The 17,376-nt window shown below is 26.8% G+C and overlaps 1 protein-coding gene across 3 annotated transcripts; it reads right to left on the bottom strand.

The window, feature by feature from the left end:
* Positions 1 to 11,070: 11,070 nt before the first annotated feature.
* LOC100500376 (uncharacterized) lies at positions 11,071 to 13,018 on the bottom strand. 3 transcript variants are annotated; one of them, NM_001250164.2, is made up of 4 exons: positions 12,858 to 13,017; positions 12,700 to 12,761; positions 11,958 to 12,084; positions 11,071 to 11,687 (listed from the first exon to the last, which is right to left on the bottom strand). In NM_001250164.2, the coding sequence occupies exons 1-3, from the start codon at positions 12,913 to 12,915 to the stop codon at positions 11,959 to 11,961; spliced, it is 246 nt and encodes an 81-aa protein (NP_001237093.2). In that variant the 5' UTR covers positions 12,916 to 13,017; the 3' UTR covers positions 11,071 to 11,687; position 11,958. The 3 variants fall into 3 exon arrangements, with proteins under 3 accessions (NP_001237093.2, XP_040872767.1, XP_040872766.1); XM_041016833.1 differs by having other exon boundaries at positions 11,205 to 11,595; positions 12,858 to 13,018; XM_041016832.1 differs by having other exon boundaries at positions 11,205 to 12,084.
* Positions 13,019 to 17,376: the final 4,358 nt, after the last annotated feature.

Here is a 17,376-nt window from a genome sequence, read left to right as displayed (position 1 = left end):
TTTAATTTCTTTCTTATTACATTTTCTCGTATTTTGATCTATTCTATAATATTTGCTATTTTGAAAAATTAAAAATAGTAATTACTTTAATATTGTCTTTGATTTTTAGTATTTTATTTTAATATTTAGGTAAGTTTATAATTACTCTCTAGTGTTTGCAATGATAACAAATTTTTAAATGAAGTAGGTTATTTTAATAATTTGTGTAATGAATACTATTCTTTAAAATATCAATACGTTACTTTAAAAGATAAATACTATGAGATTGACATTTTATTTTAATAATTAATCAAATTTAAAGAATTAATTAAATCAATCATAACCCAACTATAACTGAACACAAATTTAAAATAATATTATTTTTTGGGTAAAGATTCAAAATAAAGAAAATAAAAAAGAAACATAAATAATTATATATTTTATTTATTTAATTGGAGAGAAATAACAGAAGTAATTCAAAAATTCTAGATGAAAACAAAATTGTTCAATTCAAATTATAATGTTTCTTTTCATTTATCATTTTCCTTTCATACGAATAAACTATAACATTTAGTCAACTTTACCTCTATGGTCAAATTTCAATTTTGAAATTTGTTTTTTAAAAGTTTTACCCAATTATCATCTTAATTCAAAGGTCAAATACAATTCTCCACTTAATCCCTCATCACTTATATACATAGTATTTCATATATAAAAAAAAATAGAATAAAAAGTAGAATCAAACAGATAAAAATAATAAAAATCAAAGAATCAATAGATTTGAATTAAATGTCGTGGACCACGTAGATTATGAAGCGAGGTTGTCCACGCGCTCAGTTTGTTTGACGAATATTCCAAAACAAGTATTTGGGTGCTACATTACCTTTAAATCATTGAAAATATTCTGGAAAACTCAAAAACAATTATTGGACTACTTGCTAAGCAGACTTAAATAAATAATAATTAAATTATGTAACCAACGAATATTGTAACATCATTTTTAAGAATAATCCTAAATCTTCTTATTGGTTATTCTTTTTCATGATAAATATGAAATGTGTTTTTCTTTTCTAAATATTTTTTCATTTATTATTTTCTGTATAAAATATTAAAATAGTTGATAAATATTAAATGTGTTTTTATTATTTTCTTCATAAGATATTAAAATAAGTATTAATAATGAATAAATTTTTGTTTTTTATTATATATATTTACATATTTTAGAAAATGTAAATTAAATCTGACAATTATTATGTGAAAGAGTGAGAGAACACACGCACATGTAGAAGCGCGTGTGAAAGAGAAGAAGGTGGTGACAAACAAGTTGTGACATAGCTGACTCAAAACGGGTTTGGCACTCTCTCACTGACTAAGTCTCAGAAAGATGGCTGACTTTGTTTACATGTGACTTCTCTCTCTCTCTCTCTCTTCTCTCTCTCCCTCTCTCTCTCTCTCTCTCTCTCTCTCTCTCTCTCTTCTCTCTCTTCTCTCTCTCTCTCTGCATAGCATTCACTACCCACTGCCATTGCCAATGGCCCATCTCACTCCACTCAACAAAATATCTATCCAAAGTTATGCATTAATGGTGCATCTCTCCCACCATTTCACCTCCTTCACACAATCCTTTCAACTAAGAATCTCTTCTCAGTTCATTTATGCTAGCAGTTCATTTATGCTAGCAGTAACATTTAATTATTTCAAACATTATAAATTTACTACTAAGTAGGTCCTCTTGATTAATTAATACAAAATTATTTCAGTTTAATCAATTAAGCTTGAGTCTTAACATACATATATGTTATGTTAGGTATGTGAAGAAAAATTTTTGATGGTTTATAATAATTTCATCCTTTTAAAATAAAATTGTTTTTAATATGAAAATAGTCGTAATTTTTTTATATAAATAACATATATGAAGTGATTCTGTTTGAACCTAATAAAATTGTGAGACAATAAATTTTTTCTTTCAAATATTTAAAATATTTAATGTAATTGTATGTCTAATAGTTGAATTTAATATCTTTGTTAAGCTGAAATTATCCTCACAACATTTAATCTGTGTTCAATGATATTTGTAATATAAGTAAATATTAAAATTTAATATCATTCTATAAATACAAGTCTAATGGTCTAAATATCTTTAAAGTTTATTTTTTATATGCGTATATTTTCTATAAAATAAAATACATGTATAAGTAGAAATCAGATAAAATGTTATTCTATGGTCTCGCTTGGTTCATTATTCACGAATCGTTTTACGTTGTGTTATGTCATCATATCGTGGTCTAATTTTCTTGCGATCATTATACAAGAGAATGTATTTCCTTTAAAGAAAATTTAAGTACACGCACGAGGAAAGGTGCAATCACTAGACAGAATGTTTGTTAGGCAAATCACAAATGCTTATGTCATTACCATAGTATATAAAAGAAATATATATATTTTTCTGAATGTATAAAGGAAATAGAATATAATAACGTGTCTGATCTGATGGGAATAAAAAATATTATATGAATAGGGGAAAATTCTTAAATTTGATATTCTGGACTTCTCGCGTTATACAATTTTTATACAATTGAAAAAAAAGTTTAAATAGAAAAAAATGACATTACTCAACAAAAACAATCATGATGGGAAAGGGAGAGGGAGAGGGAGAGATTTATTAACGGAATAACGGTGCTATTCTTCCGTGTAGTTTTCAGATAGCACTTTAAAAAATTTAAAAAGAAAAAGAAATATAAATGTTTTTATTTTTTACCCCACTAAAGTACTAAACGTGCTATCAAAATGACATTTTTTATTTAAATTGTTGACTTGTTACCTTTGTTCATGTGGGGGAAGAAAACTACTCACAGTGAGAGAAAAAATACTAGTTTTGTATTGATTACTTTAGATTATATATATTTACTCTCTATTTCATATAACACTCTACACATAAATGTGACTTTATACATCACATTACAAATATATATATATATATATATATATATATATATATATATATATATATATATATATATATAACTATCTATCTGATTATACAATAACCATTAATTGACTGGACAGACGTGCAGTGGACAATACTCATTATATAGGTTCAGGTGGTAGACTAAATTACTAAAGTTTTAGATCAAATGATAGTTCTTCTACATCTATTAAATTAACTTAACAATAATTCATAGGTCAATAATTACGACAGTGCTTAAGTCATGGGTCATTGGCAATATTTATATTTATATAAAACATGACACTGAAATGTATTTTTGACAACCATAATAATAATCTCAACTTAAATCATATACAATAATAAATTAGAGTTCAAATGTATTTGTTTAACTGATTTTTAAAAAAATAATTACCTATTTTTAATATAACTCTTTTTATAAAAGACTTAAAAAATAATTAATTATGAATTGTTTGGAGTGGTTGCAAATTTTTTTATTTTTGGTTTTGAAATGTAATTTTTAAAATAAAACGTATTTAGCTATTTAGCAAAAAATGAAGCTGAAATTATTTTTAATTTTTTTTTACAATCAATATGGTTGTAGTCACCATTTTCATCATTATCACTCCCATTGGCTATGGCCATCAATATTGGTACCACCACGTTGACATTGTCAATACCATTGGCATAACCGCCATCATCAATGTCATCTCTTCCACCACGTCATTGTTATTATGAATTGTCGACCACCATTGATATCTCTATTTGATATATTTATTGTTATCGTCACTACTCACATCGTCACAACATAAAAGTACTCTTAAACTAATTTTAATACAACATAAAATTTTAATAATGAGTTTATTTAAAACTAATCATATTATAAATTGATTTAAAATGTTTTTTAACCTAAAACTAAAAAATGGTTAATATTTTTAAAAATTTCGAAACTAAAAAAAGATACCCCAAACAGCAACTTATCTTTTCAAATGTAAGCATTGCCAAATTAAACATGTGTTTATTTTCAGCGTGTCAACTGGTGCGTGTTTTTCTTTCCCCAAACCCATTAAAATAAATAATGGAGAATTGCTTGCACTTTGCACCATATGTTTCTGTTCTAAAGTTCTAAGGTGCAGATATAATTAAAAAAAAAAAATCCTTGATTTGGCCCACATGGGATCATGAATTAGATTCATCTATTCCAGATATGGAAGTACTTGATCTGAGTTTATAGTATGATATCCTAACATTGGAAGACAACTTTAACGTTTTTATATTGCGTTTGACGACCTGAGCTGTCCACATGCTAATCCAATGTTGTCCTTAGTACTAAGGATTTTTGACAAATTATAATACCAAATATATAGTCATTGTCCATATTTATGGTTGTTCCTCAAAAGTCTCATAATAATAATAATATTGGTCTTTGGGGGAATGGTTCTTATTTTCTTTTTGACTAGGACAAGGCTTTTGGGGGCAAGGTTTCCTTTCTTTCATTGTTTATGATATAATTCCACCTCTCTTGGATGTATTCCTTTCTTTCTTTCTTTTTCAATCTCTATGTTGTTTATTTCACATTATTTAATACTGCAAGAATACAAACCTTAATTATTTGTGATTGGTAATCAATGCAACAATCTTAAATTTTTTCTTCCTCTATTTTTCTTATGATTTGGGTGGTTTAATTTTTTATGTGATCGAAATCCATCTTTTCTTTTCCATCCTCCAACTTTATTTACTACACCAAAGGAGGGAAACAATTTTGAAAATCATGTGTTTTTCTCTCTCTCATGATTCCTTACTATGCAAATCCATAAGTGGAAATATGATAAAGGAATTAAAAAAAAAGGATGGAAGATTTTTTTTTGAAAGAAAAGAAAAGGATGGAAGGTCTTAACTTTCTTTGTTTATCATTGAAATAGAAAGGGAAGTAAATAATTTGTGTGGGTTCCACATGAAAATTGCTTCCATGACTCCTTAGGCTTGATGAAATCATTTTTTAAATTAAACATTATTTTTTAGTAAAATCTTGAAGTATTTCTACAAATTTTGGTCATTTGGGTTAATTATAGAATTAATTATTGATTTGAAATTTAGTTGTAAAAATCAAACTCAGATTCTTTCTTACAAATTTACTTTGTATTATCAATCAAACTATACTTATTAGATCAAAATGGTGTTATATTAAATATTTTTCATTGACCTATTACAAATTATATCTATAAGATTCATATAAAAAAAGATTCTAATAGTTAAATTAATGGATTCAATTTGCTAAGACTACATAAAGAGATACTGACTTGGATTAAGTTTAAGACTGCATAATCTTAGAAAATAATAATAATTATGAATCCCCTTCTAATAATTATATCAATGAGGAATAATGTTATATTATCTTCTTACATGAGTTGTTGGCACATATATATCCATTATATAATATATGTTAACATGTTTTAGGATTAACATAGTAATTTACACCAACGATATTTTTTAACTAGCAGTTCATGATCGAAGACTAATTTGTCGAGACATAAATATTATTAATTAGTGGACTTTGTTGATTATTTTTAAATTTTTTACAGGAAATAAATTATAAAAAAATTAGTCGCACTTTATTTTGGAGAGTAGTGAGATTTTATTTAATAGATATTAAAATTATATCTGGAACAATCACAATTTACGCGATTTTACGATGACGCTATTTTTTTATAAAAAAATAAAAGCTTAAAACACAAAATAAGGCCAAAAGCTTATCTAGGTTGAGTAGACTATTTTTAAGATCACATAAGTGGCATTTTTGTTTTAATTTACTTTTATAATTGATTTATAGGAAATATTGCTACAGTATACCAAATTCTGAAAACAGTTGATGGTATTAAGGAATGATGGCACTTTTCACCCTAACCAAAATCAGGAAATCGTAAATGTAAAGTAAAACACTGATTTAATAATATCAATAATAAAATTATATCGGTATAATTTTAATAATTATTATATTATTTTAATAATATTTTCTTAAAATTTATTGTTAAATTAAAAATTTCTTTCACATAAATTATATATGCAAAATTTCATATTAATCTAAAATTATTTATTATCTTGTTTATATATATTAAAATTAACATAATGTAAATATTTTAAAATATACTAAAATATGAATAATTTGATTATTTTTTTATTATTTTTTAATTTTGACAAAGTTTAACACACAATCTTGATAATAATATAATTCAATAATTTGATCAATAAAATTATATTTTATGTTAAGTTATAAAAATAGTATAATAATTATAAAAAATTATAATAATATAATTTGATTCATCCTATATATATAAGTAAAGAATATATAGAGAAAGAAAAAAAAAATATAGAGAGAGAGAAAGAAAAAGATGAGGTAGGAAATGAAAGAGCAAAGATTATGTTGGCTGATGAGGCAGCCCTCAACCTCTATCTGTTGAGGGCAATAAGTGGTCTCTTTTGGTATAGAAAAAGTTTTCTCAATAAATATGAGTATTTCTATGACTATGAAATCCTACTTGTTGTTATTTATTAGGAACTCCATCCACATCTTTATTTTTTTTTTTAGGAACAAAAAACAAGTTAACTTTAAAAGGACGAGCTACCACTCCATTTATGACAATACAACCATAATCCTAGTTAGCTTTATATAAGCTATCATTACATTAATAATTAGAACAGAGCTGTGGAGCAACTAAATGAAGAAACCTAATGTTTTCTGTTTTATTTTGTTTTAGGATAATTGTCTTCTTAAATTCACTAAATTTATACAGACAAATGATCACACGATATAATTACACTTGCACTTTACATAATCAACCAGAAAAAGGGGAAAGATGGACCGAAAAAGTTTCCTAACAATTTACTTGGGTTTGGAGGGGAAAAAAAACAGGAAGAGACAGTTTCCTGACTTTTTTGTTTGTTCTACAAAAGAAACCTCTTTCATAATGTTAAGGATCTGTCTATTTCAAATTAAAAAATAAAAAATTGACCCAATTAACTTTAAATCAAAATATATAATATGTTTATATTAAAATATGGGCTATAATAAAACATTAATGTTATAATAAATACCACCACCCATTTCACCAGGCACATCTTTCATCTAAAATAATTGCTATTTTATCAAATACTAACTTAAATGTTAGAGTCTTCCTAGATGGCAACCCTCATCTATGACAACATTGGCAAAGTACTAATACTAGTGCACCTCATGGTTGAAATAGTCTGTAACTCTATCGATTAGAACAAAGCAATTATAAATAATAATTAATAAAATCTCATTTGACACGGTCCATTGTGAAGAAATTCTTATGACTTTTGAATTTAGTATACATTTAACTTTATGATATATTGTTATTATTATTATTATTACTAATATCATCGTACTTTAATTATTATTATTATTATTATCACCATGATTATTATCACCATTATAATATTATCACACTGTTAAAATGATTAACATTAAAAAATATTATAATAAATTTTACATTATTTCATTTATATTATTCAATGTCCATCATAAGATAAAATTTTATATATCTTAAATATTTGTCCGTGCAACTTAATGAATATCAAATACTCTGAACCTTTGTACAACACAGGCCCAAATCTTGAAGTAAAGTATGATTAGAAATAAACAAGAGGAGAGTTTAGATAAAATGTACAAGTGACCCCATATATAGGGTGTACTTTATAATGTGAGGCAGCGCGTGTGATGAAGGGGGAATAACAGGTTAACAATGGGTCATGTCCATGTGGTGTGACATATGAGGTTGTCTGCTACGTGTGGTCAGCATCTCTTTAATGCAACTTGTTACTCTTTCTCGATTTGAATTTTGAATCACATTCCATACGGATGCAGCAAATCACTAATAGAACGCAACCCAACCTACGATTACAAAGTTACAGGTAATGACTGCAAAATTTCACAAAGAATAACGTTTATGGTGTTGCCAAGTAATTAAAGGTTCTTTTTTTTTTTTTAAAGGAAAAAAGGTTCATGTTTTAGATATTATATATTACTGCTATTTGTTACAAAAGTTGATGCATTAAATGGGTTAGCTTGATATAAACATGGATTAGCTTAATTAATTTAGATTTTAAACTATTTTGACTCAATTCAGTCCACTTTAAAATTTTATTAGTCTAATCCGGGTTAGTTAGCTATGAGCTGGGTTAATAATCTTCAGGCTCAAAATTTGAAAATTAAAAAAAATAATAAAATCTTGTTGTTCCATTAGTTTAGTCTATTATTATTATTATCATTTAATATATAGTTTAAGATTATTATTATTTAATATATAGTTTAAGATATTATTATTTCCATTTTTTTATATAGAGAGAAAAGAAGAAGTTCATACTTACCACAAAGGTTAATAATCTTTTCTCATTACTCTAGCAGTGGGTTGGCCACTTTTTTTGAGGGGCTTCACCAGGTGATGACCATCTCTTGCTATTTACACCTCTTCTTTTTTACTAAGTACATCCCCATACTCCCTTTCTATATCTTAATTACCCATTGTATCCTTTTCTTAAAGAAGTATACCATTTTTACTTTTCAAAAATGTATTTCCAAAATTATATATACATATTTCAAAAATGTATCTTCAGAACTATGATTCATAGTTTTGGAGATGTATTTCCAGAATATGTATATATATTTCAATAAAATATCACTTAAGAATTAAGATGGTTGACAAGAAATAAAAAAAGATGATAAACACTTATCTTATACACATGTTTGTTAGTCTTATTTTCATCCTATTATTAGTGTTCTATAAATCTTATCTAAAATCTTATTTTTATTATTCTTTAAATCCTAATTTTAAACTATTTTCATCATATATTCATTATATAATACTTCATTTTCATCATTATTATACAATATTTTGTATTTTTCTTAATGTGACACTATGTTTCAAGATACGTTCATTACTAACTTCATATATTATACACCTCAATTACAAAGCAAAACTTTTGACAATAGTTTCTTTCCTTTAAGTTCATTCATTTATTTTCAAATCCAATTCTATGCCAAGGATTCAATGCCACATGAAGTTAGTGATGAAGTATCTTGAAATGCATTGCCACATGAAGGAAAACGAAAAATATTGTATAATAATGATGAAAACACAATATTATATAATGAATATATGGTGAAGATAGTTTAAAATTAAGATTTAAATAATAATAAAGATAAGATGAAAATAAAATTTTAAATATGATTTAAAGAAAACTAATGATAAAATAAAAATAATACTAACAAACATGAATATAAGATAAGTGTTTATCATTTTTCTTATTTCTTATCAACCATCTTAATTTTTAAGTGATATTTTATTGAAAATATATACATATTCTAGAAGTATATCTTCAGAATAACTATGAATCATAGTTTTAGAGATATATTTTTATAATAGGTATATGTATTTTTGGAAATACATTTCCAAAAGGCAAAAAGGATGTACTTATTTAAGAAAAAGAGTATAATGGATAATTGAAAGGTAGAAAGGGGGTATGTGGGTGTACTTAGGAAAATAAGGGCATAAATAGCAAGAGTGTTTTTTCTTTCATTATAATTTGTTGTTGGGTCACTACTTCTGAAATTTTGAGCTCAGTTTCATTCGTGCAAGTAGTACTTGTTTTGAAAGCAATTTTTAAAACTTAATGGATTTGAGATCATAATTGATTGCTGAGTGGTATGAATTTGTTTTAGAAAATAGTTTTTAAAACAAAAAAGTGAGTGTTCTTATCTTCTGCTTAAAAAACATAAGTATGAAGGTTTCTGCTTGGTCTCTAATTACATTTTTAACTATTGAAACTTACATTAAAATAGTTGTATTCGTACGATAATGAAGGTACTACAGCAAACAAATACCATAAAATTGTACAAAACAATGACTTCTATTTCTATTAATGCATTCTAGAGCTTCATTAAGCAGTTGGTAAAAAAAATGCAATTTAAAGCTCATTAAACCTTCGACTACCGACAAAATAACATAAGAGGCAACATAAGTTCTGATTTTATATGAATTTATCTTATTGAGGAATACATCTTGTACATCAGTACATGATAGGCTATATTTTACTAATCTTGTATCTTTTTGTCGCCTAATAAATATTAAAAAGATGGAACTATTTAGTTAGCAATTGGAGTGCAGACATGAAAAAACGAAATTCTGTTATATTCTATTACATTCTCTTAAATTCGACTTTTTTTTCAGTGAAACCAAAACGTATTACTTCTTAGTCATATGGTTTATTTTTATAATGCACCACATACGTATATGTTATGTTCTGTTCTAACGTATACAGCAAAATCTATCATTAACAATGTTTAGATTGATGGGAATTTTTTTTTGAAAGGGGAAAGAATGTTATTATGTTTCATTATTTGGATTGTAAAAATAAAAGGATTGAAATGAAACCCAATAAAACTTGTTCCATCCAATCTCAGTACAACTGCCTTTTGTTCCTCTCTGATTTGAGTAAAATGAGATGGAACGAATAATTTATTTATTTGTTTATATTAGGGTCTAATATATTTTTTTACCTCTATAAAAGTGTTTTTCATTTTAATTCCAATAAAAAAATTGCAAGTATTTTTAAGTTCCTCTATTTTTCTCCATTAGGAATTATCTTCATAGCTAAATCTAAAAAAATTGAGCACGTTATTTAGATGTTTAGTAAATTTTTTTTCTTCCAAAAATCATAGATTGAGAAACTTAATTTTTTTCATGTTTTATATGCATTTTAAAATAATATTTCCAACAAAAGAAGTTTTCCTAAAACATTTTTTTAATCAATTTCTCAAACTTTCTCACGAAAGGAAATGAAAATTTTACTTTCTCAAGTTTAATTTTTCTTTTACTACATTAAAACATCATGTTATTCTCTATTAAATTGTATAATGTAATAAATAATTAATAAAAATATACATAATTATTTGATTTTCAAATAAATTAATATAAAGATTTCCAATGACTAAATAAACAAATTTTATTCATCCTCAAAAAATAGGTTTCCGGATATAAGAAAACTTCTTCCCTACCAAACATTCCCTTAGTCTCAATATAAAATTGTTAGAAAAGAATATCATTTTACCTCCAAAAACCATAATAGAATTGCTGAACTGAGTTCTGTGGTAATTAAAGCTTTCTGATGATATCTACATTCATAACACACCTATTCTATCAAACATCAATGTCTAAACCTATTATTAGTTTGGCAAACATGAAATACATTGACAAATCAGACATTCCTAGAAAGTATTTGTTTCATTGTCCTCAAAAAGTTGTTTCTTTGAAGAGGAAAACCCTATCTCCCCACTTCCAGTAATACAGATTTTACTTGAAACGATTTTTAACCCTTAAGAATTTGAAACTTAAACTGCAAGCATTGTTGGGCTCACAATGCTCAGATACATCCGTGCATAACAATTACCTAAAAAATGGAGAGGATCTCTACTCCCCTTACTAGCTAAGAATTTAAGCAGTTTTATGCTGACCATATACTCTCACTAGAACAATCACATAATCATCATCATCATTAGGGATTCGAAACCATCACAAGCAAGCAAGCAAATCTTCCTGCTCTCAATGCTCAGATTCGGACATCAATTACACCTTACTAGTTCTTCTAACAATGGACTGCATCAAGTGGCCACAGAAAGCATATACCTCATCATGAAAACAAAATGCCAAACTCTTCATCGCTGCAAATAACTTGCAAGGCGGACATGCTGTATACATAGGAGTGAGCACAGCATAAAGAAGACACATACAGGTACAAAATTTTATCAACATATTGCAAGATGTAAAATTAAAAGTCGGCAGTTGATTAGACAAAAAATTGTAAAAGAGAGACAACTCTAATAAAAATAGTCACCTAATATACAACTTATACCCTCATAGTCATATAACAGAACAGAACAGAACAAGGATATCGAGCCTCAAAACAACACTGTCATCTATCAATTTCAACACACTGTCTAAAATTACACAAGTCGAACCTCATTTGTCAAGCTCCATTGCCTGGGCAGCCTTAGCTTTAGCAAGGGCAGTCAACTTGGTCTTCACTTTTCTCTTCCCCACCTGAAATCCACTCCCACCTTTCTTTTTCTTGTCACTACCATCAACCTAAATACCAAACAAAAACAAAACCATACAAAAGATGATTAATCCTTAAAACACAAACACACACATAAAGAAAAGCACAATTTAATCTTTTGTACTTTTGGTTTTCCTTCCATTCCAAAGTTTAAATCTAATATTCAGATCATATAGCATACACTCTGTTTATCCTGCATCAGCTTTCAACTTTTTTTCCCTCTGCAGGTATTCACTTTTGCAGGTAATAACTCACCAAAAAAACTTTTGGAGTTAATCATGTTCAAGTCATTTGTAGAACACTAAATGTGCAAACCTCCACTAGCGGAGATTTGAACCATAGTTCTTCACATTATTGGGGACTAGCCCCTTCCACTAGACCCAAATACCATTGGTTACTTTAGCTTTCAACAAATTAAGAAGAATAACAAAGAGTTTAAATTTGACCCACTATCTCAGCATTCAGCGACTAAAATTCTCACATAAAAAAGTTAACATCTTTTTACATAACAAAATTAATTAAATCCAAAACCACCACAAGAAACCCTTGAATCACATATTCCCATTTTTTTAACACGACTAAATAAAAATCTCAGCAAAAAAAAAAATAAAAGAAAACTGGCAAATTAAGAGGCAAACACTGACTTTCATCTTGTTTTTCTTCGCATGGAGCTTCTGCTCTTTCTTTATCTTCTCTTGTTTCTCTCCTGAAAGAAAAATCGCCACAAACAAACACGAAATCAGACCATGAATATTGAAACTTGAGTTTGAGTTGGGTAAAAATCGAAGGTGAGAGAGAGTACTTTGGAGATCGAATTCGTACTGCTTCTTTCTCTTGGCGAGGTTGTTCTTCTTCGACATCGTTCCTCTGTTGCTCAATCTACTATCAGACACTGACCGAAAGAATATTGTTAGGGTTATGATAATTTAAGCCCTAACCCTAGAAAATTTTCGGTTATTTAATATTTAGAGTGTGCTTCTTTCTTCTTCTTTTTTAAAAAGTATTTTGTTTTAAAAATATAAAAAAATATGTCTAAAGAAATTTTTTAACCAAAAAAATAATGGAATTTAAATTTTTTTATTAGAATAGTATTTTTTTCAGTTTCAAAATAAAATCAAGTGTCATTTTAACAACCAAAAATTTCAATATCACTCACCACCATCACTATTGGACTTCCCAAGCATCCTCAAAATACACTTAAAAGGATTTTAACTTGCTACACCAACATAAGTACATAAAATACGAAAGTGATAGTAACATATTTAAGAAACATCAATAAATCATAGTTATTTTCTTATCAAATGAAATACTTCTTCTATTTCTTCACCACTCGTTATCTTCCTTTACCTCACTCTTTGTTTCCTCATCTTTCTTCCTTACCTCACTTACATTTTTTAATTCTCTATCATCATACCTGGATCGTAGGAGATAGGAGATAATAGAATAGATTATCTTAGACTTTGCCTAAATAGGTCTAATCTATTTTTTCATAAACTTTTTTTAAGTTTGTTCTAATCTTTTTATAAATCCGAACTGCCTACTAACGTATTTAGAGGCCCATTTTTATATTAAGGCATGTAAATAGGCCCACAAGTTCCAAACGTCAACATACCTATGTTAAAATATGCCAAACATAAGTCACAGAGTATAAGGAGCAGAGTATATAAACTTATATTCAAATCTAGATTTCATATATTTTCCAAAGTGGAACTAAAAAAACATATTCTCTTTCATCTTATATATATATATATATAAACATATTTTTTGTCTTAAATATAAGAAAATTTAATTAATTTTATTGTATTTAATATTTTTTCCTTAAAATATTTTTAATTTAATTGATGTTTTAGTTCCAATGATTATTTTTTATTTTTAATAATAAGTTTCAACGAAGGGTAAGTTGGAAAAAAAATTATTTTTTGATTCAGATTTATATATTCGCGTGAATCAAATTTTTTTGTTAGGAGGAAATATCAGTTTTTCAAAAACTGTTAATGTCTCACAAAACAAAGCAAACAAGAAAACGACTGTCAGGAGCATACTTGCATATAATCAACACGGTTACGTCTTTCAATTGGATATAATAATCTATGCATAAATGTTATTTTTTATCTTATAATTAAGTTAATGTTAAGATTAAAAAAATAGTATATTTATCCCAAAAACTTAACCTGCTATAATAAAAATTTAACATGGAAGCTCCTTGTATATTTAATTGTTTTTTTATTTAATTTTCATATGAGACATTATCACCCTCTCGTTTCTGACTAATGAGCCACGAACTTAAAAAATTATGACCTACAATGTTCAAATTTATTTTAATAATAATTTTTATATATTTTAAATTAGTTTATTTATTATGAGAAATTATTAACTTATTAAGATATTCAATATATAAGTATAATATGTATATTTAAATGAATAAACACACTGACCTATGGTATATATATATATATATATATACTGAAAATAAAAATATTTTATAACATATTATAATTAAAATAGTTTAAGTTATGATAAATATAAAAATTAAAACTCTACATAAAAAGAATTTATTAATATTTTTTTCTTCAAATTATTAGCTAGCTTATATTAGATAATTTAAAGTTCCTATGAATGTAACTTTAATGAAAAAGAGTTTTTCAAAACATAATTATACAAATTTAAAACTAATTTTATATAAAAAAAGTCTAAGAAGATAAATTTCAAATAATATTTTAAAAGTATATATATATATATATATATATATATATATATATATATATATATATATATATATATATTATTAAGAGACTCTAAGGTACTAATAAAGGTTGGACCTATTAAAATGAATTGATTTCTTATAAAGCAATTAGTTATAGTTTGAATTTATAGTAAGAAATGTTTTACATTTAGTATTTGATGGTGTATCAAATAATTTATATTTTTCAATAGAAGAAATTGTAAATAAAAAAAAAAACTAAAGGAGACTTTAACACTATAATTTTTACCAAATTTGAAGGGTTGAAATATCATCTTGTTCCTGCATCTCTTTGGATTAACTTCAATATGCACTTAATGTTTCTCGGTTCTAGTTTTTGCTAGTAGCTAGTTTGAGAGTAGACATGGTAATGGGGCGGGTCGGATACGAGTATTGTCTTCCCAATCCATTACCCCGACTCCTCAACATATCTCCATACCTGTACCCGATACCCGATGGGTTTGAGTTTATTGTCCCATTCTCGTACCCGTCGGGTATCCCCAACCCCGTTCCACACACCATTTAGAAAAATATATTTTTTTTTGTAAAAAAAATATTAAAAATTTGATTTTAGAAAAAAATAAATTGATTGTTAAACATTTATTTTTAACTACTTATATATCAATAAATTTATTATAACGTGTGTGTCTGCATAAATAGTTAAGCAAATAATATTAAATTATGTAAAAATTCTAAAATAAAATTAACTAGTAATAAAAATTATATGTCTTTTGATTAAATTATGCAAAAATTCTAAAGATTTTAAGTGGCGGGGCGGGTTCGGGGTCGGGACGGGTCTAATAATCTCATACCCGTATCCGTACTCGACTTTTGGTTATCGGGGAAAATCCGAACCCGAACCCATACCCGATCAACTCGGGTATTACCCGTCAAAATCGGGACGAATTCGGGTGAGTATCCACAGGTACGGGTTTTCTTGCCATGTCTACTTGAGAGCTATGTTGGTATTTTACTTATATATGCATCTATTAAGCCATTAGTTCGTTTCTGTTTGGTGCTTGCCACTTTGTGTGTGTCGATGATACCATACTTTCTCAACTATAAAATCAGGTGTGACAAGGTTCATAAATTTAATCAACATTACTCTTTCAAATATCAGATGTTTATAGCTAAAGTCTTATACCATGGAAAATGAAAAAAATAAAGGCATCCCCGTACACAACAAGCATGACAACTGTAATGGCATAGTTGGAAATTGTTAAAATTTCAATAAGCAGCTCACTATTATAATCAATTGGGCATGAGAAATCCTGTTGGAATTGTTAAACACACAATCATTTTGTGTTTTCCCTAAAGCAAGACAGATACAAGCAAATTTTCTACACTTAATTAAACATCATTGTGTGCAAAAGGATATACTTTTAATTACATATCTCAATGTATCATTGTATCATATGTGACAAAAATTTACAACGGTTTCAATTGTTATTTCTCAATCAACATGGAAAGAATACACGATGAAAGAACATTAATATTTTAATAAAAAAATAATATCCACAAACAACCAATAATATTTTTGACTTATTTGGAAAATTATTCCTTTTAACATAAGTAAGATATAAGAATTATAGGAACTCATTAAATAACTAATGGTTTATATATTTTTAAATTACAATGAGTAAAAAATAATTAAGTTACAATAAGGCAATTGACCATGTGTTTTGGTACAGAGGCTATTGACCATTTTCCTGTAAAATACTAGTAGTCCCCCCCCCCCCCCCCCCCCCAAAAAAAATGACAGCAAATAGCTTTTTCCCCCCCAAACAAACTCGATTTACTCAACTATTGGTACATTATGACTTCTAGCATTTTCCTTGGCCTTTTCCTACGCATATAAATGTTCTTTAATTTTTGTAAAATGCACACATTGGTTGGTTGCCATGCCAGCAAGAAGTATTTGACTTGATAAGCCTTAGCCATATACCAGATAATCCTCCAAAACAATTGGCGGTGGAAATATATAATATATACACTTTTATTATGCCAATATTAATTATTACGGTTAACATTCTAATTTTTATTTATAGTGATAATTATATGTCTTATGATGAAGAATATTTTGAGATTTTTTACTTATAAGATTCTTTTGGGGTAATGATTAAGTTTGTTAGATTAGTGACTCAAATTTTAAGATTTGAATAATCTAGAGTTTATAAAAAGAAACTAATTAGTTCTAATTTCACGGCTCCTTGCAACCCATTTCTATTTACTTTTATCAATTCTTAGATTATATACTATAACTTCTCTAAAAAAAATTATATACTATGACTATATCTCCATAAAATTTCATTAAAGTATTATAATCCCGGTTATTAATTAATGTTGCACGTAAAATTTATTTAGGATCACAGTTAGATTTGACTGCAACTAGCCATAATCATAAAAGAAATTCTAACATTAAAAAATAAAAACTGAAACATTGAATATGATAAAATAAAATAAAACCCAGAAGCAAGTGTGTTGTGCCAACAAATTCTTGATTAAAAAATTGTTTAAATAACATGCAGATTCCTGATCTTTGAATATATACTCATCACATACACCCATGACATGTCGGTAA

Source organism: Glycine max, chromosome 7 (genome assembly GCF_000004515.6).
Source record: "Glycine max cultivar Williams 82 chromosome 7, Glycine_max_v4.0, whole genome shotgun sequence".
Lineage (NCBI taxonomy): Eukaryota > Viridiplantae > Streptophyta > Magnoliopsida > Fabales > Fabaceae > Glycine > Glycine max.
Note: the sequence above shows the minus strand (reverse complement) of the source record. Positions and strands in the feature narration are given on the sequence as shown.